The sequence below is a fragment of the Stenella coeruleoalba genome (genome assembly GCF_951394435.1).
Source record: "Stenella coeruleoalba genome assembly, chromosome: 15".
NCBI classification, from domain to species: Eukaryota; Metazoa; Chordata; class Mammalia; order Artiodactyla; family Delphinidae; genus Stenella; species Stenella coeruleoalba.
Window position 1 is genome coordinate 15,696,926 of NC_137161.1, and position 24,648 is coordinate 15,721,573.

The 24,648-nt window shown below is 47.9% G+C and overlaps 2 protein-coding genes across 17 annotated transcripts in view; one reads left to right on the forward strand and one right to left on the reverse strand.

Annotated features, from left to right (window-relative positions):
- ADA (adenosine deaminase) overlaps positions 1-2,150 on the forward strand; it is a gene marked incomplete at its 3' end in the record, with an annotated part of 107,447 nt that extends 105,297 nt beyond the window's left edge. For 6 of the 9 annotated variants that reach the window (XM_079943935.1, XM_079943934.1, XM_079943936.1 and 3 more), the window contains 2 exons: positions 607-736; positions 1,365-1,544. In XM_079943935.1, the coding sequence (XP_079800061.1) occupies positions 607-736; positions 1,365-1,544 (310 nt within the window). Of the gene's footprint in view, positions 1-606; positions 737-1,364; positions 1,545-1,940 lie in introns of those variants that run through there. The other 3 variants (XM_079943930.1, XM_079943932.1, XM_079943931.1) reach the window with 3 other exon arrangements.
- Positions 2,151-2,768: 618 nt separating this feature from the next.
- Positions 2,769-24,648, reverse strand: part of PKIG (cAMP-dependent protein kinase inhibitor gamma) — a 101,091-nt gene continuing 79,211 nt past the window's right edge. For all 8 annotated transcript variants that reach the window (XM_079943944.1, XM_079943941.1, XM_079943942.1 and 5 more), the window contains 2 exons: positions 6,426-6,599; positions 2,769-3,492 (listed from right to left, as the gene is read on the reverse strand). In XM_079943944.1, the coding sequence (XP_079800070.1) occupies positions 3,413-3,492; positions 6,426-6,576 (231 nt within the window). In that variant the 5' untranslated portion in view covers positions 6,577-6,599 and the 3' untranslated portion in view covers positions 2,769-3,412. The remainder of the gene's footprint in view (positions 3,493-6,425; positions 6,600-24,648) is intronic.

Consider the following 24,648-nt stretch of genomic DNA (forward strand, 5'->3'; position numbering starts at 1 on the left):
AAAAAAAGAGGGCCTAGGAGAGAATCCAGGACAGTGACATTGAAGGTACAGGCAGGAGGAAAGCCACGAGTGCGGTGTCCAAGAAATCTAGGGAAAAGGTCAACAGTATAAAATTCTGCTCCACAAGTCGGGTGAAGTTAGAGCTAGGAAAAGTCCATTGGATTTAATAAGATGGTGGTCAGGGATTATGCTAAGAACAGGCCCCATGGCGTATCTGAAGAGTCAGATCCCACAGGGGCTGAGGACGGTTGGTGAAGGGGGCAGACGACTCGCAGAGTGCGGCTGTGGAGGGCAGGGCCAGAGAGGCGGGTAGCTAGAGCGGGCTGTTGCTTTTCTGGCCTCGCCAAGCCGGCCCCTCTCCTGCCTTTGCCTGGCTCTGGCCTGGCTGGATGGCTTTAAGTCTTGAGTTGCTAGTAATGTGGCCTTGGACAAGTCACCCGAGTTCCCTGAACTTGTGTCTTCCTCTGTACAACGAGGAGAACCTCCAGGCCTGTCTAAGGGTGCCGCGCGGTTCAAAGGAGTGTGGATGTCCACGTGCAGAGACTGTTTACACAGCAGTAATGGGAGGCGCTTCTCCCCCTCCCCCCCACCCCCTGCATTGTCCAGGTTCAAAAACGATCAGGCTAATTACTCCCTCAACACGGATGACCCACTCATCTTCAAGTCCACCCTGGACACTGATTACCAGATGACCAAACAGGACATGGGCTTCACTGAAGAGGAGTTTAAGAGACTGGTGAGTGGGTATGTGCCTTGACTCTGGGCCCTGGGAGTGTGTGAGGCCTGCAGGTCCTGTCCAGGGCCCGGAAGCCCTGGAGAATGAGGGGTGAGTCTGCTGCAACAGGCCAGGCCAAGGCAGACCTGGAGTTCGATGCCTTCCACGGAGAAGACATCTTCGGCTGAGATCCTGACCTAGGACTGGGTTTTTTTATCCTCTGCTTCGGTCAAGTGCCTTGAAAGACTCTGAAAGCTGTCAACCATCTCCCCAGAAAGGTGTGCTCAGCTATACATTTTGCACACACTTTTCAGGCCACTCAGAGACCCCAGGATGAGCCCTTGATTTCCGTGGTTCTGACATCCCAAGTCTGTCCCTGCAGGACTGTCTCTCTGGCGCCACACATCCCACCCCGTCTCTCAAAGGTTTCTCCAACCTCCCTGCCACATCTGTGTATCACGTCCTGCCACGTTAAGAACCCAGAACCTCACAGTCTCTGCTCTGGCGGGTGCTGCCGCGTGACCTTGGACAAGGCCTCGCCACTCTGAGCTTAATGAATTGCCCATGTTTAATGGACTGTCACTAGATTGCTAAGGACTCCCTCCTATGCGCTCTGGTTTCACACTGTCTGCCGTGCTGGCCCTTCCAGAACATCAATGCGGCAAAGTCCAGTTTCCTCCCAGAAGATGAGAAGAGGGAGCTTCTTGATCTGCTCTATAAAGCCTACGGGATGCCACCTTTGGCCTCTGCAGGTATGTTTCTGATGGAGCTGCTGGGCTGGGGCCCTGCCCAGGTCCTGGCTCCCACCTGTCTTTCCAGGGACTTCTAGCAAGATGCCCTCCCTTCCTCTCCTGGGCAGCACCAGGGATGCGTGATGACTTCCTGGCTGGTGGTCCTCCCTCACTGCACAGGCTCACTTCCTGCATAATGCTGTGAGGCTGGTCTGAGGAGGAGCCTTTCTCAAGCCCACTCCCAAGGTCTTGGCAACTTGGGGCATCTCCAGGGCTGCCCAAAGCCAAGGGCAGGGAGTTGAGCCCAGGGTGCAGCTAGGTTCTGCTTCCTTCCTTCCTGTGTGGCCTTGACAGAGCCTTTCCTTGCTCTAAGCCTCAGTCTCCCCATCTGTAGAAAGGGGTTCCTCTCTGGCTCTGATGTTCTGTGATTTTTTTTTTTTTTTAAATGTCCTGGGTACTACAAGTTGCCTCACCTTTCTGCTTCTCTTGGCAAGCAGGGCAGTGTCCCTGAAGACATCGTGGCCACCTCTCAGAGTCCTCACCCTGTGGATGGAGTCCTCACAACTCCCTTTACTCCTTCCAGGGAGACTATGATTTCCAGAGTCAGCTACTGACGCTCGTGAAGCCCACATGCCTGTTTCCGTACACACATATACCTCCGCCTGGCCGTGTCTCTCCTCTGATTGTGTGCCCGGGCCAGGATCAGGGCCTGTGGCTGGTTGAATCTGAATCCCTCCCTCCGCTGGTAACCTGTGCTGAAAATCTGGTGCTTAATAAAGAAAACAACAGCTGGGGTTGTGCAGCACGTGGTGTGTGGCGCTGCGGTCGGAGCGTCGGAGCGGGCCAACTTGGGTTTGTGGAGAACAGAAGGAGCCCCTGGGGCCCCCCGACGCAGGCAGCCTGCCCAGCAGCAGGGTCCCGAGAGCCTGGTGGGCTCTGTGAATGGGAGGGGGGGGCAAAGCGGAGCCCAAAGCCTACTCTCCATCCAGAAGAAACCAGGCTTCTCTTGAAGGCTTATCTGCTTAAATGCTCCCTGAACTCTTAACCCCCTCCTACTCTAGGTCCTAAGTGGGGAAACCTTCCTTTTGGGTTCCCAAAGCTGTGAATTGGGGTGAGAGAGGGTAAGATGGAAGATGATTCTTCGGATACTGGCCTGAGGTGTGGTGCTGGCCTCTGCGGTACCCCGGCATCTTCTCAGGTACTTCATTCCGTGGAAGCCTGGGGCAGCAATGGGTCCCAGCTAATCATGGCCTTGGGGGAACAAGGCCCAGCCCCTGCTTTTGCTGTTTAAAGGAGAAATAATCATCTTAAACCTATCACACAAATCATCAGCATTTATTTCCTGGGTCCTAGGTGTCACTTATCTTGGTAGAAAGGGCAAAGAGTTAATCAGAGTTTTGAGCACAAGATCCCTTCGCTAAAAATGGATCTGTGAAGCTCCATGAGGGAACCTCAGAGCTGCATAGATGGTCAAAGAGTTTAACTTACAATGGTTTCCAAAATAAAAGGTAAATTGTCAGCTCCCTCCCTCTCTGCTGAGAAAAGGTTTAAAGTTTCTAAAAAGTTTAAAAGTGCTTCTTAAAAAAGGGATAAGAAGGTCCTGACACAGAAGGCTGGCTGGGTTGGAGAAGAGGGGGCAGAGCTAGAATGCGGTCCCTGCCCCAGCTGTTCACCCAGGTAGCAGGACCCAGCCCCCGAGTCCCAGCACCTGCTGAATAAATAACATCCTGTGGTTACAGTGTCTTGAAAGTGTACCCGGGCAAGTGAGGAGGTGGTGGGAGCGTGGAGCCTGGGGGTGTGGGCAGAGGGCCTTCCCAGGGTAGGGGCCACGGGAGCCTCTGGGGCTGCCTTTCAGTCTGGCCTGGCTTGCCTGGAACACATTGCTCAGAGGAAAGGCTGCTGGGCCAGTGCCAGGGCTTCCGTCCACCGTGCGTCACTCTTCCAGCCTCCTCGGGCAAGGTCATGTTCAAGATGAGGTGGTCCCATCGCTGCTCTTGGGCTGGTTGCTACCTTCCTTGTCTGGGGTGCCCACCTCCGCCTGTCCTTCTGCAGAGGAGAGAGAAAGGAGCATATATACAAACGTAATGCATAGAAAGAGGTCCAGAGGGGCCCAGCCACAGCAGTAACCGTGGATAAGCCCTGGGAAGCAGGACAGGATTGGGGGGTAGTAGCTAAAGGGAACTTTAGCCTAGTCTGTAACATTTTAATTTCTACAAAGAAAATGTGCATGTGCTGTTACTAGTATAATTAAAGTGAAGAAAAGGCCAGGATCATGGATGGATGCTTGTAGCTGGGGAGGGTCAGGATGTTTGTGTGGGGTGTCTAGAGTCCCAGCATGTGCTCAGCAAACAGTAGTTCTTGTAAGACAGAGAAGGGCATCAGAAGATGCCAGCCCAGGGGAGCACCAGGGGTGGCCTGCAGCAGGGGCTGGGGTGGAGCCCATCGCTGTTTCACTGTGCTGTGTCCCCACCAGGCCACCCCCATCTCCCTCTCTGGCCTCTGTCTTTGCATCCTTAGGCTAAGCCCTTCACGTGACTAGGGAGAAACTACCCTGCGCCCAGACCCTGGAGGCTGCAGACAGGCAAGTACTTTCCATGCAGTCATACAGCAGCCTGGAGGTGTGATGAGGGTCATGATACGACTCGGATGAGAAAAACAAGGCTCAGAGAGGTGAACCGAGCTGCCTGAGAGCCAAACAGTGGCGGGAGCAGTGTCCCTTCCACTAACCAGAAGGCTGCCGCCTAAAGGAGCGCTCTCTAGGGTTTGTAAACACCCGTCACTGACACCGCCTCACTCTGCCCTGGCAGCGGGCTTCAGAGGTGGGGTTAGTGGGAGTGAGGGGTGCAGGGAGAACTTGGACACCTGTGCCTCAGGTCACCTCCTATCATGGGGCAGGGCCTGTAGCAAAGGCCGGGTCCCAGAGGGTCCTGGCCCACTGGAAGCCTGACAAATGAGACTGCGCTTCAGGCAGATTCCCCAGTCTGTGATGCCCTACTTGGTCCGAAGCCTCCCGCCCTGGCGAGCAAGAATATTTTCGTTAAATTCCGCAGTAACTGCCGCTCTGCCATTTCCTTGCTGTGGGACCTCAGGTAATTTATTTAATCTCTCCAAGCCTCTGCCTCCTGATCTATGAAGTGAGGATGACGACATCCCTGCCCCTCTGTGGTCACCTGGCACATGGGACAGCTCAGCCAGGGGCAAGGCTTCTTCTGTGCAGGTCCCAGCTCTCTTCTGGCCCACAGAGAGGTCCCCAAGCATTTTCCTCTCCAGCCAGCACCCCTGGGACTCCCTCAGGGCAGTTTCAGGTCACGTGCTGCCAAGCAGTGCGTTCATATTCCTTCAGCCCTGCTGGCTGTTTACGTTTCATTATTCGGCCAAGTAAGGAAGCGTTTGTGCTCCCCGCGTAAGGAAACATCAGAGAAGACAAAGGTTTGCACACAAAGGGCTTGGGGAGCGTTAACACACAGGACTTGGGGAGGCCTGGCCGCCAGGCCTCAGGACAGGCCAAGGCTGTGGCCCCTCCTCCCCTGCCCGGGCTCCCCTCAGTTTCCCAGGAGCTTTAGGCAAACAGAAGTTCCAGGGCCTGCAGGATCAGAACCTGCATTCCCCGTACTCCCACTCCCTCGGTGAGTCCGCCGGACTGAGCACGGCGCGCAGACGTGCCAGTGGAAGCTGCTCGCTGCCAGGCCTACTGGAAGGCTCCTCGGCCAGCCACTCTGGCCTGCACTGCGCCGGGAGCACCTCACTGCCTTGCGGTGAGCACTACTCCTTCCTCAGGTCCCCTTTTAACTGTCCGTCACGCTGGCAGACAGCTGCCAGGACACCAGGGACCTCAGGGATCTCGAATCGGACGGGGGTGGGAGCAGGCATTAGAGGGCCTGGGCAGGTGGCTGAGTGGCTACGCTGAGTTGAAGGAGGTCGAAAACCGTTCACCAGAGCAGACGCAGATGGCCTGGCAGCAGGCCTGGCATGGCAGCTGGGCGTGCTGGTCAGTGAACAGCCACTGACCAGGCACCTCTGCCGGGTGCCAAACGCCACCAGGCACCGAGGGCCCAGGACGCGGATCCCAGGGGAGAGGCCCTGTGCTCAGGGGGCTGTGGAGGCGCCAAGAGAACAGGCGCCTCCCCTGCCAGAGAGGGGAGTGATGGCTTCTCAGCAGAGCGGTCTGGGCCTCTGAGAAAGAGGAAAAGCCAGCCTGGCAAGGGGAGGGCAGGCAGGACCAGACAGAGGGAGAGCGCGGCAAGGCCCATCAGGGACTTCCAGGAAACAGAAGTCCCTTCCTCAGGCTGGACCAGAGGCGCAGGGGAGAAAGATGGGAGCAGAGGCTGGAGGGGAGCAGGGTGAGACCCGGGGAGGCTCCCACGCTTGGTGAGGAGTTCAGGCCGCAGGACGAGGGAGGGCTGACAGACCACTGACGGGACGGCACGGGGAGGGAGGGTGGGGTTCCTGGGGGAGCCAGGACTGGTGAGGGATGTTCTAGCAGAGGAAACCGTGAGATGAAGGGGGGTGGATGCAGGGGCAGAAGCACGATGGGACAGGGGATTTAAATGAACCCTGCTGGCAGCTGTCCAGCAGGAGGGCTGGGGCGGGGATGGATCAGGGAGGCCCGGGCAGAGGCCGCTGGGGTGCTGGGAGTGGCCTGAGCCAGGTGGTGGCTGTGGGGACAGAGAGAAGCGGAGGGACTGGGGAGGGACCTTGGAGGAGAACTGACAGGGCCTGTGGGTGGACGGGGAGGCTGAGGGGAAAGGGAAGCACCGGGATGCCTGGCCAGAGGGTCCTCACGGCCTGAGACACTGGCACCCCCTAGCCTAGGGAGTGGCTGCCCTCTGCCACTGACCGTGGGCCTGGGGCCTGATTTAAATGCAGTTTCTTCTCTGAGAACGAGGGGGCCGGCTAGGACTTAAGAGGCCAGTCCCGGAGCCCAGAAGAGGGTCTCCCACCAGGAGTGCTTGAACCCGAGAGTACCCATGGGTTCTGACCTGCGCCCTCGAGGGCTAGCTCGCCCATGTCGCCAGCCAGCTTCCGTACGCTTACGGCCTCGGAGTCTCCCTGGATGTCAGGGACTGCGTTCCGGCGGCCCGTCCGGTCACAGGAGATGAAGTCCGAGTAGGAGGACTCGACCTCCATCATGCCTGTCGCATCACTCTTCAGGCCTGTGGGGACAAGGGCAGGAGCGCAGAGGTGAACCCTGGTGCATCCTGCACAGGGGACTCAGCTTGGGGCCCAGCACTGATGTCTTTTGACAAACCGACAGTTATTGCCTTGCTCGCTGACAACAAAACAGAAAGCACAGAAAAGTAGAAAGAACAAAATAAGTCATGCATAATTTTATACCCCAAAAGCCACCACCAACGTTTTAAAGAACATCTTTTGTGTCTTCTCTAAGTAAAGTTCATGATAACTACCTATACATTTATCAACACCACGTACCAGGCACTGGCTAGGGGCCGCAGATGCAGCTACGAACAAGTCAGCCATGGTCCTTGCCCTCAGGGAGCTGACAGTCTACTGGGTCATTTAGCGTAATTACCTAATACCTAAGTAATTACTACAATGCTCCGGACTTCCAGGGAGAAGGCAGGGTACCAGAGTGACTACCAGGGCCTGACCAAGGCTTGGGGGTCAGGAAGTGACATTTTAGTTGAGAACCTAGGAGGAATAGATAGACAAGGAGTCTAGACAAGGAGTGAGGGGAAGAGCACGTATGAAGGCTCTGTGGAGCAAAGGCACAGTGGGATGGAAGAAACGTACGTGCCGTGGGCTGGGGAACTGTGGGAGAGGGGCCAAGAGGATGCTGCTGAGTTGGGCAGGGGCCCGATCACATCTTCAATTTGGTCCCTGAGGGGCTGAGGCTCATGAATGTTCAGATTAGCATTTTCAAAGATGACTCTGGCACCTAAGGTGAGCAGACCTGAATGGGGGCCAGCTAGGGGGCTCCTGCAAAAATTCAGGTGTGAGAAGATGGTGGGTGAAGCAGGGATGGAAGAAGGTATTGCATGCAAAGAGAAATCAAAAGAAAGGGGGAGTAGCAGTACTCATATGAGACGAAACAGACTTTAAAATAAAGGCTGTTATAAGAGACAAGGAAGGACGCTACATAATGATCAAGGGGTCAGTCCAAGAAGAATACATAACAATTGTAAATATATATGCACCCAACATAGGAGCACCTCAATATATAAGGCAAATACTAACAATCATAAAGGGAGAAATCGACAGTAACACCATAGTGGGGGACTGGAACACCCCACTTTCATCAGTGGACAGATCATCCAGACAGAAAATCAATAAAGAAACACAGGCCTTAAATGACACATTAGACCAGATGGACTTAATTGATATTTATAGAGCATTCCATCCAAAAGCAGCAGAATATACATTCTTCTCAAGTGCACATGGAACATTTTCCAGGACTGACCACGTGCTGGGCCACAAAGTGAGCCTCAGTAAATTTAAGAAAAGTGAAATCATACCAAGCATCTTTTCCGACCACAACGCTATGAGATTAGAAATAAACTACAAGGAAAAAACTGTAAAAAACACACACACATGGAGGCTACACAATATGCTACTGAACGACCAATGGATCACTGAAGAAATCAAAAAATACCTAGAGAAAAATGAAAATGAAAGCACAATGATCCAAAACCTATGATGGGATGCAGCAAAAGCAGTTCTAAGAGGGAAGTTTATAGCAATACAATCCTACCTCAAGAAACAAGAAAAATCTCAAATAAACAACCTAACCTTACACCTAAAGCAACTAGAAAAAGAAGAACAAATAAAACCTACAGTTAGTAGAAGGAAAGAAATCATAAAGATCAGAGCAGAAATAAATGAAACTGAGAAGAAGAAAACAATATGAAACTAAAAGCTGGTCCTTTGAAAAGATAAACAAAATCGATAAACCTTTAGCCAGACTCATCAAGAAGAAAAGGGAGAGGACTCAAATCAATAAAATTAGAAATAAAAAAGGAGAAGTTACAACCGACACCACAGAAATACAAAGGATCTTAAAAGATTACTAACAGGGACTTCTCTGGTGGTCCAGTAAGACTCTGTGTTCCCAGTGCAGGGGGCCCGGGTTCGATCCCTGGTGAGGGAACTAGATCCCACATGCATGTTGCAACAGAGAAGCCCGCATGCCACAACTAAACATGCCACAACGAAGATCCCGCATGCTGCAACTAAGACCCAGTACAGCCTAAAAAAGAAAGAAAAGGACTACTACAAGCAACTGTATGCCAATAAAACAGACAACCTGGAAGAAATGTACAAATTCTTAGAAAGATACAATCTCCCAAGACTGAACCAAGAAGAAATAGAAAATATGAACAGACCCATCACAAGTACTGAAATTGAAACTGTGATTAAAGAACTCCCAACAAACAAAAGTCCAGGACCCAATGGCTTCACAGATGAATTCTATCAAACATTTAGAGAAGAGCTAACACCTGTCCTTATGAACCTGTTCCACAAAACTGCAGAGGAAGGAAAACTCCCAAACTCATTCTGTGAGGCCACTATCACCCTGATACCAAAACCAGACAAAGATACCACAAAAAAAGAGAAAATTACAGGGCAATATCATTGATGAACACAGACATAAAAATGCTCAACAGAGACTTCCCTGGTGGCGCAGTGGTTAAGAATCTGCCTGCCAACACAGGGGACATGGGTTCGAGCCCTGGTCCGGGAAGATCCCACATGCTGTGGAGCAACTAAGCCCATGTGCCACAACTACTGAGCCTGCACTCTGGAGCCCACGAGCCACAAATACTGAAGCCCACCAGCCTACAGCCTGTGCTCCGCAACAAAGAGAAGCCACTGCTTGCCGCAACTAGAGAAAGCTCGCACGCAGCAACGAAGACCCAGTGCAGCAAAAGAACAACAAACAAACAAACGAACAAACCACCTCAACAAAATACTAGCAATCTGAATCCAACAATACATTAAAAGGATCATACACCATGATCAAGTGGGATTTATCCCAGGGATGCAAGGATTTTTCAATATCAGCAAACCAATCAATGTGATAACACCACATCAACAAACTGAAGAATAAAAACCATATGATCATCTCAATAGATGCAGAAAAAGCTTTTAACGAAATTAGACACCCATTTATGATAAAAACTCTCCAGAAAGTGGGCTTAGAGGGAACATACCTCAACATAATAAAGCCATATATGACAAACCTACAGCTAACATCATACTCAACAGTGAAAAGCTAAAAGCATTTCCTCTAAGACCAGGAACAAGAAAGGATGTCCACTCTTGCCACTTTTATTCAACACAGTTTTGGAAGTCCAAGCTACAGCAATCAGAGAAGAAAAAGAAATAAAAGGAATCCAAATTGGAAAAGAGGAGGTAAAACTGTCACTGTTTGCAGATGACATGATACTATACATAGAAAATCCTAAAGACACTACCAGAAAACTACTAGAGCTCATCAATGAATTTGGTAAAGATGCAGGTTACCAAATTAATACACAGAAATCTATTGCATTTCTATGCACTAACAATGAAAGATCAGGATGAGAAATTCAAGAAATAATCCCATTTACCACTGCATCAAAAAGAATAAAATACCTAGGAATAAACCTACCTACGGAGACAAAAGACCTGTACTCCGAAAACTATAAGATGCTGATGAAAGAAATCAAAGACAACACAAACAGATGGAAAGATATACCGTGTTCTTGGATTGGAAGAATCAATACTATCAAAATCACTATACTACCCAAGGCAATCTACAGATTCAATGAAATCCCTATCAAATCACCACTGGCATTTTTCACAGAACTAGAACAAAAAATCTTAAAATTTGTATGGAGACACAAAAGACCCCGAATAGCCAAGGCAATCGTGAGAAAGAAAAATCAGGCTCCCTGACTTCGGACTATACTACAAAGCTATAGGCATCAAAACAGTATGGTACTGGCACAGAAATAGAAATATAGATCAATGGAACAGGATAGAAAGCCCAGAAATAAACCCACGCACCTGTGGTCAATTAATCTACGACAAAGGAGGCAAGACTATACAATGGAGGAAAGACAATCTCTTCAATAAATGGTGCTGGGAAAACTGGACAGCTACATGTAAACACATGAAATTAGAATACTCTATAACACTGTACACAGACATAAACTCAAAATGGATTAAAGACCTAAATTTGAGACCAGATGCTGTAAAACTCTTAGAGGAAAACATAGGCAGAACACTCTCTGGCATAAATCGCAGCAATATCTTTTTTGTTCCATCTCCCAGAGTAATGGAAATAAAAACAAAAATAAATGGGATCTAATTAAATTCAAAAGCTTTTGCACAGCAAAGGAAACCATAAACAAAATGAAAAGACAACCCACAGAATGGGAGAAAATATCTGCAAATGATGTCACCGACAAGGGATTAGTTTCCAAAATTTACAAACAGCTTACAAATTTACAAACAAACAACCCCATCAAAAAATGGGCAGAAGATCTAAGTAGACACTTCTCCAAAGAAGACATACAGATGAAGAGGCACATGAAAAGATGTTCAACATTGCTAATTATTAGAGAAATGCAAATCAAAACTATAATGAGATATCACCTCACACCAGTCAGAACGGCTATCATCAAAAAATCCACAAACAACAAATGCTGGAGAGGGTGTGGAGAGAAGGGAACCTTCCTACACTGTTGGTGGGAATGTAAATTAGTGCAGCCACTATGGAAAACAGTATGGAGGTTCCTTAAGAAACTAAAAATTGATCTACCATATGATCCTGCAATCCCACTCCTGGGCATGTACCCAGAGAAAGACATGGTCTGAAAGGATACATGCACCCCAGTATTCACTGCAGCACTGTTGACAATAGCCAAGACATGGAAGCAACCTAAATGCCCATCGACAGAAGAATGGATAAAGAAGATATGGTACATATATACAATGGAATATTACTCAGCCTTTAAAAAGAATGAAATAATGCCATTTGCAACAACATGGATGGACCTAGAGATTGTCATACGGAGTGAAGGAAGTCAGACAGAGAAAGAGAAATATCATGATATCACTTATATGCGAATCAAAAAAGATACAAATGAACTTATTTATAAAACAGAAACAGACTCACAGATTTAGAGAACGAGCTTATGGTTACCAGGGGGGAAGGGTGGGGAAGAGGAATAGTTAGGGTGTTTGAGATTGACGTGTACACACTGCTATATTTAAAATGGATAGGACTTCCCTGGTGGCGCAGTGGTTAAGAATCTGCCTGCCAATGCAGGGGACGCGGGTTTGAGCCCTGGTCCGGGAAGATTCCACATGCCACGGAGCAACTAAGCCCGTGTGCCACAACTACTGAGCCTGTGTTCTAGAGCCCGCAAGCCACAACTACTGAGCCTGCGTGCCACAACTACTGAAGCCTGCGCACTTACAGCCCATGCTCCACAATAAGAGAAGCCACTGCAATAAGAAGGCCACACACCACAACAAAGAGTAGCCCTGGCTTGCTGCAACTAGAGAAAGCTCGCGCGGAGCAACAAAGACCCAACGCAGCCAAAAAAAATAATAAAAAAATAAAACCTTACTTAAAAAAAAAAGAATTGTGCTGAAAATGGATAACCAACAAGGACCTACTGTACAGCACAGGGAACTCTGCTCAATATTCTCTAACAACTTAACTGGGAAAAGAATCTGAAAAAAAACCAGATACATGTATATGTATAACTGAATCACTTTGTTGTACACCTAAAACTAACACAACATTGTTAATCAACTATACTCCAATATAAAATAAAAAGTTAGGAAAAAGAAAAACAAAGATGGTGGGTGAAGGAAGGAGGTGGTGACGGACACACACATTCCAGATGTAATCTGGAGGGTGAATCACCAGGACTTGGTGTTTGGCTGATGGGGAAGTGAGCTTTCTGACATGAATAAGTAGGTGGATGGAGGATGGTTCATGAGATGGGGGATGGATTGGGAGGAAAGACAGGAAATTAGGAGTTACTGCTACAGAGATGGTGGTTAATAGCCCTCCTGGTTGATTTTACAGCTGAGAGAGAAGAGAAGAGAACCACATATATAAAGAAGAGCCGCATACATGTAAAGAAGGATTTGTGAGGTCACACTATAGCACACCGGATTTTATAGCTGTTTGAAACTCCCTAAAACATGTCATGAAGGTTCCCTCTGGATGATTTCTGTATACGCACCATGGCACCATGACATATCTGATGAGTCCCCTAGAAATGCACACGGAGGCGCTTTCCCACTTTCCATCACTATGGACAGCACTAGGTCTTTATGTAAATATTTGTGCCTATGTCTAATTATTTCCTTAGAGTGTATTCCTAGAAGTAGAATTGCTAAGCTAAAGGGAAGGGTGAAATAATATTTAAGACACATTATTTTGATACATTTCCAAGTTGCTTTCCTGAATGACATAATGGTATTTATAATAACAGAAAAAGATGAAGAAATAAAACATAAATTCAGTTCTGTTCCTATTTATATTCCCACCAGCAGCCTGTAAGATTGCTGGTTTATCTGCACCCTTGTCAACAATGGGTATTGCTATTATATATATATATTTTTAAAAGGCTAATCTGCTAGGGGAATACGAGTATCTCTCTTTGAGCACCTATGATTTCCTGAAGGCAATCAAATCACACAAGTCAGGCCGTGGACTCTGGCCACTTGGCACACCCTGAGTTAGCGAGGGATGGGGGGGTCTAAGCCACTGGCTTGACCAGGAGCTCACAGTCCTCTAGGTGAGATGGGCCCAGCCAATTCCAGTTTTAGACACCCGTAGGTAAATGCCAATGCTCTTTATAGTATGAGGATGTTTACTGCACATCCTAGGTCAGTGACAGGGAAGCTCCCAAATGTCCCTCAAGAGGCCAGGCATTAAACGAATTATAAAATATTCACAAGAAAATACCCTGCACCAGATGGACCTGTACTGATGGCAAAGTGTCTGAGGTAAACTGTTAATTGCAAAATGCAGGTTGCAAAACAACACCTTAAAGAAAACCCAGTTTCAACTCATACAACTCAACAACAAAAAAACAAACAACCCCATCAAAAAATGGGCAGAAAACCTAAATAGACATTTCTACGAAGAAGACATACAGATGGCCAACAGGCACATGAGAAGATGCTCAACGTTGCTAATTATTAGAGAAATGGAAATCAAAACTACAATGAGGTACCACCTCACACCAGTCAGCATGGCCATCATTAAAAAGTCAACAAATAACAAATGCTGGAGAGGGTGTGGAGAAAGGGAACCCTCCTATGCTGTTGGTGGGAATGTAAGTTGGTGCAGCCACTATGGAAAACAGTATGGAGGTTCCTCAGAAAACTAATATGATCCATATATACAGCAATCCCTCTCCTGTGCATATATCCAGACAAAACTATAATTCAAAGAGATGCATGCACACTTATGTTCATAGCAACACTATTCACAACAGCCAAGACATGGAAACAACCTAAATGTCCACTGACAGATGAATGGATAAAGAAGATGATACATTTATACAATGGAATACTCCTCATCCATAAAGAACGAAATAATGCCATTTGCAGCAACATGGATGCAACTAGAGATTATCATACTAAGTGAAATAAGTCAGAAGGACAAATACTATATGGTATCACTTATATGCAGAATCTAAAATATGACACAAATGAACCTATCTATGAAACAGAAGCATAGAGAACAGACTGGTGGTTGCCAAGGGGGAGGGGATTGGGGGAGGGATGGAGTGGGAGGCTGCGGTTAGCACATGTAAGCTATTATATACAGAATGGATAAACAACAAGGTCCTACTGTACAGCACAGGGAACTATATTCATTATCCTATGATAAACCATAATGGAAAAGAATATGAAAAAAGAATATATGTATAACTGAATCACTTTGCTGTACAGCAGAAATTAATACAATATTGTAAGTCTATACTTCAATTAAAAAAAAGAAAGAAAGAAAGAAAACCCAGTTTCTATGGGGAAAGATAGCAGATACGAGAAAAAAAACCTTGCCAAGTGTGGTACTTTGTGTCTAAGGGGAACTTTCACTTCTAAGACTAAATTTTTATAACGGTAGTTTTTATAAGCCCAAGTTATCGTGCAACGCTTTCAGAAAGTAACCGACATTGGCAGGAAGCAGCTGGAAAGCAGCCAGGGTGGGGCTCAGTAACGTGTGTGTGTGTGCGCACACGCGCATTGTGTGAAAAGTGGGGCTAGCCACTATGGAGGGCTGGACCACATCTCCCCACAATACCTAGCTCAGAAGAGACACGTAAAGAATAAACTAGGGGCACTCAAAGCTCAGACAGGGGAGACAGGGAGGCGGCCTGTAGTAGATAGAAAAGAACAAGAGACGTGACCTTGTGCTATGAACCTAGCTCTGCCACCAGACCCTGAGCAAGACTGCCTCTCTCTGGGCCTCCGTTTCCAGATCTGTAAAATAGAATAAAGGCGGGGCCCGAATTTGGTTTAAGGCAGCCCCCCCTCCAGCTCCAGCAGGGGGCGCACCCAGCCTATCTTTCTAAGCTGACTTGAGAGAAAGAAGTTGCCCTGGTTGTGTTTCCAGCTCTTTCTCAGCAAAAAAGACTCTGAACTCTCTGAAGTCCCAGAGGTGGTTCCTCTGTAGGTCACAGAAGTTTCACTTCTACACTCTCCCTCTGGGGAAACTGCTCAAAGCTTGAGAACAGGGCAGTGGCCTGTTGCAATAACAGCAGTAACACAGAATAAAAATTATGATGACAGTTCTAACAATAATCGTAAAGGTAACACTTATCAAGTCATCATGTTTTCCATACCTCGCTTACTAAATTGCCACAGCAGCCTCTGAGGTCTGCGAGGTGAGTTTATAACCACGACTTGGGAAGGTCTCAGGCGGACCCACACCTGCCGGTGGGAAGGACACACTGGGCAGGCCACACCAGCTCCCGGGCCCCTTCTCCTCAGTCCTTTTCCTCCAACTAGGCCGTTGGCTCCATGAGAACTGGTATTCCTGTCTGGATTTTCACCAGACCAGACTGAAAGGCCTAAACCTGGCAGCTAGTAACCATATGCTTCTGGCTGCTCCATCCTCAGATTCTCAACCAGGGCCTGGCAAAGAGCAGGTACTAAATAATTACTTGCCAAATTAAACCTGAATCTCTCTGTCTACCTATCTGTCTACCTTCCCTCCATCCCTCTTTCCCTATCTGTGGAAACCATAAAGTGACTCACTCCTTTGGCCAGTGGGAAAGGCCTCTGTCCGCTATAGATGGCTGTGCTGATGTTCTGGTCCAGGATCTCTAGCATCTGATACTGGGGATGGATGGAGTTACAGGCTCCATCTAAAAGGCCAGCTTCCTGCTGGAACTGACACCCTGGGGCTTTGGCTCCTGCCCTCGCCTGGCTGACCTTACAGGCTGCCCAGGGTAGGAAGCTGACTTTCCTGGCGTGGAGAGGGAAGCGTACCAAGCTCAAAGGCCAATGCTGCAAAAAACCAACCGTGGCCAGTGTGCTCCGGCTGCCATCCCTATCCCCCGAGGGAAGACCAATTCCAAAGACAGGTCTGGGGGTGGGGTGTGTCTGGGGAGTTCTCTGACACACAGCACAAGCACACGATTTCATTTTTCTACAACATTTGTATTCTTCCCTCACTCTCTGCTCTTAAAGTCAACAGCAAATGGGGAAATATAAGAAAGAATCCTCAGAGTTGGAAACTGCATCAGAAAACGGTAATTCTCAGACTCTGTTAAGGAGAGTATAAACGCCAGGACCTCTCTGAGGAGTGACTTAACATGATACATCAAGAAATCTCACCTTTTTTCATATCCTTGAGCCACTAAGTCAGCTTATAATACTTTTTTCTAAGAACGTAATCCATGTTGTGCATGAGGATAAATGTTCAAAGATGTTCATCACAGTATTACTTGTAATAGTCAAAAACTAAAGACACCAAAATGAGCTCCTAAGTGGGCATGTCACATGTCCTAAATGGACAATAGAGAAATATATACATATTTAACTGATTTGTATCTAAATGAAATACCATTCAGGTATTAAAATGTTTGTGAAGTTTTTAAGCGATGGGGAAATAGATTGTTCACACAGATTGTTCACATAGATTGTTAAATGAAGAATCTCAATGATATGATCACATATCAATATTATTTAATTAAATTATGAATGATTTTAAAATTTTCTGTGGTTTTTTTTTCAGTGAAAAAATTCACTTTATTTTTAAATTATTTCATTTTTGAATATGTGTGTGTATGGTATGAAACTCAAGAAGTATGAAAGCAGGGACTTCCCTGGTGGCACAGTGGTTAAGAATCCACCTGCCAATGCAGGGGACATGGGTTCGAGCCCTGGTCCGGGAAGATCCCACATGCCGTGGAGCAACTAAGCCCGTGTGCCACAACTACTGAGCCTGTGCTCTAGAGTCCGCGAGCCACAATGACTGAGCCCGCATGCCACAACTACTAAGCCCGTGCGCCTAGAGCCTGTGCTCCGCAACAAGAGAAGCCACCACAATGAGAACCCTGAGCACCACAACAAAGAGTAGCCCCCGCTCGCCACAACTAGAGAAAGCCCACTCACAGCAACGAAGATCCAACGCAGGCAAAAATATATATATATATATATGAAAGGAAAAAGAGTAAGAGCTCAGTGGCCTCCTTGGACTCAGACACCTTCCCCCACCAGGCAAGTGCCTTCTTGTGTCCTCCCAAGATAATCCAGGCAACAAACAGATTCCCTCCTGCCCTCCCTTCCTTCCTTCTTCTTTTATTTAAAACAAAAAGTTGTTTTCCATCTCGCTTTTTTCACTCAAAAATACTTCCTGGAAACAATTCCAGATCATCCTGAAGCCACTGCAGCACTGATTATATAAAAACTCTAGAAACAAACCCAAAGTCCTTATACTACAAGATAACTTTTTATTTTTTATTGGCTGCATGGTGTCTGCTGTCTCACTGCTGTAGACCAATTTAATGATTTCTTGAGTGATAAACTTTGGGGTTGTTTCCATAAAAGTAGAATTGCCACATTAAAGGATATGTAAATTTAAAAAGTTGAACAGAGCCAAATTTTCCTCCGCAGCGGTTAATTCCCATTGGACGTATGTGAGGAGCACTTTGCGGCACCACATTCTCATCAACAGTCTTTTCCCCCCGGTCTGAAGGGTGAGAACAGTCCCCCGCTGTTTCAGCTTGTACTGCTCCTGTGTGTGCAACTGAGCATCTCTCCATGTGTATTTCCTTTTCTGTGCATTGTTTATTCAAATCCTTTTGCCCATTTTTCTATTAGATTGTAGCCCTTTTTCTTATTGATTTGTAGGAGTTATTTATGTATCAATATTAAGACAATTAGTCTTTTGCCTTAAGAGGCGTTACAAGTATTTTTTACTTGTTATTTATTCTCTGACTTTATTGCTGACATTTCTCCGCACGCACACTTTTTCTGTTCATGTAGTCAAACTGATCCATATTTTACTTTTCGGTTTCCTGCTTCTGGATCATACTTGGAAATGTCTTTCCCATTCTGAGATTAGTAAAGAATCCTCTCTTGCTTATTTGTTGTACTTTCATGGCTTTATTTTTCATATGTAAAACTTTGACTGATCTGAAATTTATTTGCTATGAGGCATGAGTTAGAGATCGACCTTAATTAATTTTTTCCACTTATCTCAAAACCATTTGTGGAATCATCAAACTGAAAGGGCTCCCCGAGCTCATGGAGACAAGCCTCTCATTAATAGCTCGGGAAAGTGAGGTTCAGAAAGGGAGAGGGACTTGCCCAAAGTTCTTGTTCCAGGAGTCCGACCTCCTGGTCCAGAGCTCTTCCTCCCACACCTTACTGCACCCCCGGGAGTCCCCAGCAACAGGACAAATCTCTCAGGGGGTGTGCGGTTGGCAGGAGGCATCTAGTGCTGGCGTGCAGCCCGGCGTCCCTGTTTACTAGCTTGGAGACCTTGGACAACTGCCTTCATTTTTCTGGATCCCAGTTTCCTCCTCAGCAATGTGGGGGTCACAATAACACCTCCTGCTCAGGGGGCTCTTGTGAAGGCAATGGGACAATGTGCTCGGAAAGAGTCTGACAAGATGTGTGGAAAGGAAGAGGCGCGCGATTAATAAGTCATTACTATGGTCCATTCTCACTGGGTGACTTATCAGTAAAACTGTCCTACTGACACTTTCTTTCAACTTCTTTGTTTTTACTCTGTTTAGTGGTGCATAGAAGGCCAAAACTTACACTTCTTTCTTTTGTGCTTTACGGTGCTGAGTGAATATAAGTTCCACAAAAGTGGCGCCCTGGCTGACATGTGTACTGCTATATCCGAAAGGCCTAGCACAGAGTTGAAGCCCAACGAATATTTAATGAATGACTAAATAATAGAAGATGGTCTAGATTCCAGGGGAGAGCACAGGCTGTGCAGCCCTGCATCATAACAGTGGCCAAGAGGTCTGGCTCAATCTCCGTGCAGCAGGGTGAGCCCACAGCTTCCTTTTCCCCATCTGAATAATAAGGTTGAAATATGATCTCTAAATCTCTTCCAGTCCAGACATTTCATTCATTCATTCATTCGCTCACTGTTTACTGAGCACTTTTTATATGCCAGGCACTATGCCAGGTATGGGGTACACACTGGAGAGTAAAAAGACATTTACAATGTGATAACAGAAAAAGGCACTGGAAATCAAAACTACAATGAGGTATCACCTCACACCAGTCAGCATGGCCATCATCAAAACCCCACAAATAATAAATGCTGGAGAGGGTGTGGAGAAAAGGGAACCCTCCTACACTGTTGCTAGGAATGTAAGTTGGTGCAGCCACTGTGGAAAACAGTATGGAGGTTCCTCAGAAAACTAAAAACAGAACTACCATATGATCCAGCAATCCCACTCCTGGGCATATATCCAGATAAAACTATAATTCAAAAAGATATATGTACCCTTATGTTCATAGCAGCACTATTCACAATAGCCAAGACATGGAAACAACCTAAATGTCCACTGACAGATGAATGGATAAAGAAGATGTGGTACATATATACAATGGAATACTACTCAGCCATAAAAAAGAATGAAATAATGCCATTGGCAGCAACATGGATGAACCCAGAGATTATCATACTAAGAGAAGTAAGTCTGACAGAGAAAAATACCATATGATATCACTTATATGTGGAATCTAAAATAATGATACAAATGAACTTATTTACGAAACAGAAATAGACGCACAGACACAGAAAACAAACTTATGGTTTCCAAAGGGAAAAGGGGGGGAGGAATAAATTTGGAATTTGGGATTAATAGGTACACACTACTATACATAAAATAGATAAACAACTAGGACCTACTGTATAGCACAGGGAACTATATTCAGTATCCTGTAAAATACTATAATGGAAAAGAATCTGAAAAAGAACATATATATATATATATATATATATATATATATATATATATATGACAATCACTTTGCTGTACACCTGCAATACTGTAATTCAACTATACTTCAATTAAAAAAAAAAAAGAGAGAGAGAGAGGCAATTGAACAGGTAAAGGAATCTATCATCGTGGATTGTGGTGAGTGCTGTGGAAGAAGAGAACAGGTTTCTCTGTGTGTGCACGATTCAATTAAGGCTGTATGGTCAGGGAAGGCCTCCTTAAGGATGTGACCTAGGGCTGAGATCTACAGAAAAGCTGGATAGAGGGTGATCCAGGCAGAGTCAACAGCCAATGTGGGTCTAAGTGACCTAACACCTCCTATCTCAGTTTGAGCCCTATGCGATGCTCGAGAGTGATATTCTGTTACTCTTCCTCATCTTCGGGAGGTTTGGGGGCCTTCCCAGGGTGAGGTATTTGACCCTGAATGCGTGGGAGTTAAAAGAAGAGCCCTTATGTTCAGCTTCCCAGACCCTCAGTGGCCCAGGATCAGAGGCTGCGCTCTCGCAGGTGCTTGCCCTGGGCGCTGTCGGGTTTCCCCATGGGACTCGGTCTTCTCCCTTCTGTTTTTATTCTCCCCCCAGCTCTGTAAACTGAAGAGGTCCCAACCTCTGCCAAGAGCTACATGGTCTGTTCCAAGCCTGCAGCTTAGTCCTCATCACCCAGGCAGATTCCATGACAGCACCAAATTGTTTTCCAAATATACCAGAAAGGTCATTTCCTGTTTGGTTTTTTTTCCTTTTTAAAAAATTAAGTATTTGCAGACACCATACAAATCAGAAAGCAGACCATTTTGCAATGGACACAGAGCACAGAGTGGGGCTTGGTGCCCTGGGACAGGCCTCCTGAGGGGTGGGCAATATGCTTTCTAAGGCTTCTCCGAGGGAAGAAAGGGCCGTGGAAACCTGATGGAAATACCAGGGCCTCCTCAAACTCAGAGGGAAGAGGCTTTTCTTTGTGATGGGCAGCCAGACCCACAGAGGCACTGAGGCGGGTAAAGAAGTGAGGGCCCCGGACTGAGCACATCCCAGAAGCTGGGAAGGGGCAGGACAGCTGGTCCCGGCTACATGCGGCCTGCTGGGGACCGGCCCAAGCTCTATCTAGTCCCTTAGGGACACCCCCAGAGCAAAGTCGCCAGAGAGGAACCTGTCTCCTGCCAGGGCAGGACCTGATGCCCGAGAGAGGAGACCCCAGTGAGGCCTCCTTTGGAGGCAGTTGGGCAGGGCCTTGGCCTCTGCACCCACGGGGCCAGAGACACGCAGCCCCGGGGGCAGACGGTGGGGAGTCCTGCTTTGGGAGGCCGCCAGGTGGGAGGAAAGGGCAGGGTCCCCATGGATGCCCTTCTTCTCAGATCTTCTCAGAGCACTCTCCTCCAGGGCCCGCAGGCCCCACCCCTGCTGCACCTCTCCAGCCTGTCGGGCCACTTCCTAACCTCCTGCACGCGGCGCCTCCTCTGTCAGGGGCCCTGGTGACCCCTCCCTCACCCCCCCACCGGGACCAGGCCTGCGTCCTCTTCTCTATCTGCCCCCTGGGGGGTTCTCACCCTTTGCCTTAATAGTCTGTGTTGATGGTTCCCACAGCGCCCCAAGCCTCTCTTAAGAGCTCTAGATGTGCAGCCTAACTGCCTTCTTTGCCTTTCCCTGGACATCTCCCCCGCGTTTCCAACCTCACACGTTCAGTCACAAGCCCGCTCCCCCCAGCCTCCCTGAGCTCAGGGCCGGCACCCGCCGTACCGGCTACTCAAGCTGGAAACCTGGGGCCATCACTCATGTCCAGTCCCTCACCGGGTCCTGTCGTTTCTACTTGCAGAAGAGAGCCTGAACTTGGCCCCTCTCCCCTCCACGTGCACCACCTGGTCGCCATCGTTTCTCAGCTGCACCCCTGGTAGTGTCTCCTCACCACCTCCCTGCTCCCCTCTTGCCCTCGACCCAAGTCTGTGTTCTCCACAAGGGCCAGGGTGATGTTTGCACATCAGACACTGGGTCATGTGGTTCCCCTGCTTCATTCAACCTTTGATGCTTTTCCACTCCACATCTGGCAAAATCCAAACTCTACACCAGCCCCTGACATCCTGCACTGATCTGGCCCTGCCTCCTTCTGCGACCTTTTGTCTCATTTCCATTTTCTTCTTGGCCCATTTTGGTCTTTAATTCCTCAACCCAGCTCTTCCTGACCTCAGGGCCTTCATGAGACTGTTTATTCTGCCTGGAACATTCTCTGTCACTCTGCTCTTTATAGAGCCTCTTAAGTGGATTCCTGGCCCTGCCTTTTCAAATGGCCCTGCTCTGGGACACTGGCACGGGGGCCCTACAGGTAGCGAAGCCTCCAGAGCCCCTGTGCCCACCGCTACTGCATATTGACTGAGCAACTGGAGTCTTGCGTGGTGCGGTGACACAGCAAGGGCTTGGGGTCGCTCAGCTTCTGTCCCTACAGCTGGGCACCTCACTAGCCACAGAGTCCTCATCTATAAAATGGGGGTGTGACAACCGCCTGGAAAGGTGGTTTGGGGGAACAATCAGAGCCAGCATTTACAGCGTCCTGACTGCATGCCACACTAAGCACCTCTTTTTTTTTTATGATTTTTTTGGCTGCGTTGGGTCTTCATTGCTGCGCGAGGGCTTTGTCTAGTTGCGGTGAGCGGGGCCTACTCTTCGTTGCGGTGTTCAGGCTTCTCATTGCAGTGGCTCCTCTTGTTGCGGAGCATAGGCTCTAGGCTGTGCGGGCTTCAGTAGTTGCAGCATGTGGGGTCAGTAGTTGTGGCTCGTGGGTTTAACTGCTCCGCACCATGTGGGATCTTCCCAGACCAGGGACCAAACCCGTGTCCCCTGCATCGGTAGGTGGATTCTTAACCACTGTGCCACCAGGGAAGTCCCACTGCTAAGCATCTTTCAGGCTTTATCTCATTTAATTTTACAGCAATTCCCTGAGGTAGAAAGCATTAATCATTTCTGTCCTACAGAGGAGGAAGCTGAGGTATAGAGAGGCTAAGTACTTACCCAATGTCATATTATCCACTGAGTATGGGGCAGGAGTGAGCCTGTACTATTAGGCCAGGAAGTGTAGAAATGAATTACCATCATGCCTAGCAGGCAGAAAGGGTTTGTTAAAAACTGTCCACTCGGGCTTCCCTGGTGGCACAGGGGTTAAGAATCCACCTGCCAATGCTGGGGACATGGGTTCGAGCCCTGGTCCAGGAAGATCCCACATGCCGTGGAGCAACTAAGCCCGTGCACCACAACTACTGAGCATGCGCTCTACAGCCCACGAGCCGCAACTACTGAAGCCCGTGCACCTAGAGCCCGTGCTCCGCAACAAGAGAAGCCACCGCAATGAGAAGTCCGTGCACCACAACGAAGAGTAGCCCCCGCTCGCCACAACTAGAGAAAGCTGGCGCACAGCAACGAAGACCCAACTCAGCCAAAAATAAATAAATAAAATAAATAAATGTATTAAAAAAACAAAAAAACAAAACTGTCCACTCCCTTTTCTCCCCTTTTTTCTCCTCTATCCCCAACCTCATAATAAGGCATTTCTGAAGGAAGGACAAGAAAGCAATAAAGTCCTAAGAAAATATTCTACAATGCTGGCTAAAGCATATACCCAGATGCATTTTACCCAAGCTTAAGCAAAATCCTGTTTAGAATTTCCAGCTATTATTTTAAAATCTTAAGAATCTCTTCAGTGATGTTGGGTTGATTCTCTGTCTGCCACCAAATTCTAATTTTTCTTATTTAACTTTGAAAAAAACAAGTATTTGGGGGTATGCATTTTATAACCCTGTTATCTCCCCCTGTGGCTGGGCAGTGTTAGCACTTCACGTAGGGCTGGGGGCTGGGCATTTGGGACAGCGATACAAACTCTTCAATCCGTGAAAGTCTGTGCTTCTATGGAGGTGTCTGGAAAGAGGCAGAATACTCCAACAGAATTGCTGCTTGAGGACCAGGCTTACTGAGCCTACCCAGGTCTTCTGTTGTTCACACATTACCTAAACTTGGTGAGGGCTCAGCTAAAATGCAACGCTCCCAGAGAACGGCAGTCCCTGTCATAATGTGGAAGGAGGGCTGGAGAAGGGAAAGTGAGATCACTTCCAGGCAGGCTGGCCAAAGGTCCAGGGTCTGGACTGAGCTCCAGCTCTGCCGATGCCAGGCCAGGTGGCTCTGGGCAAGGTCCTTCCCCCTCAGACCTCGGGGGTCTCAAGTGTAGAATGAAGAGGTAAGCTGGGCATCTCTGTGATGTTTTTGAAACACATCTGCAAAGTCTTTGACATTCCTCCTATCAAGAGGTGAAGTGTAATTTGTATCCTCTTGAATGAGCTGGCCATAGCGACTTGCTTCTAACTAACAGACTGCAACAGACATGACTTCCAAGATGGAGTTAGAAAAGGTGTCACAGCTTCTACCTGGCTCTCCCTCGGGACACTTGTCTTTGGAGCTGCATGTAGGATATCTGAGGCTGCCATTCTTTGAGAAAGCCCAAGCCAGCCCCATGAAGTGACCACATGGAAAGGTCCTGAGACGGCATGGAGAGAGATGCAGCAGGCAGCCCCTAGCTGCGCTGGTCCCTAGCTGTTCCAGCACATGCCACTACCCACAGGAAAAAGCACGAAAAATAATACATTACTGCTGTCGTTTTAAACCACTAAGTATTGGGGGTGATGTGTTATGTGGCAGTGGGTAAACAGAGTGATCTCTAATGTTACTTCCAGCTCGGGGTCCCTCTACAGTTCCTCTAGACGTCTATGGAAAGCGTGCCC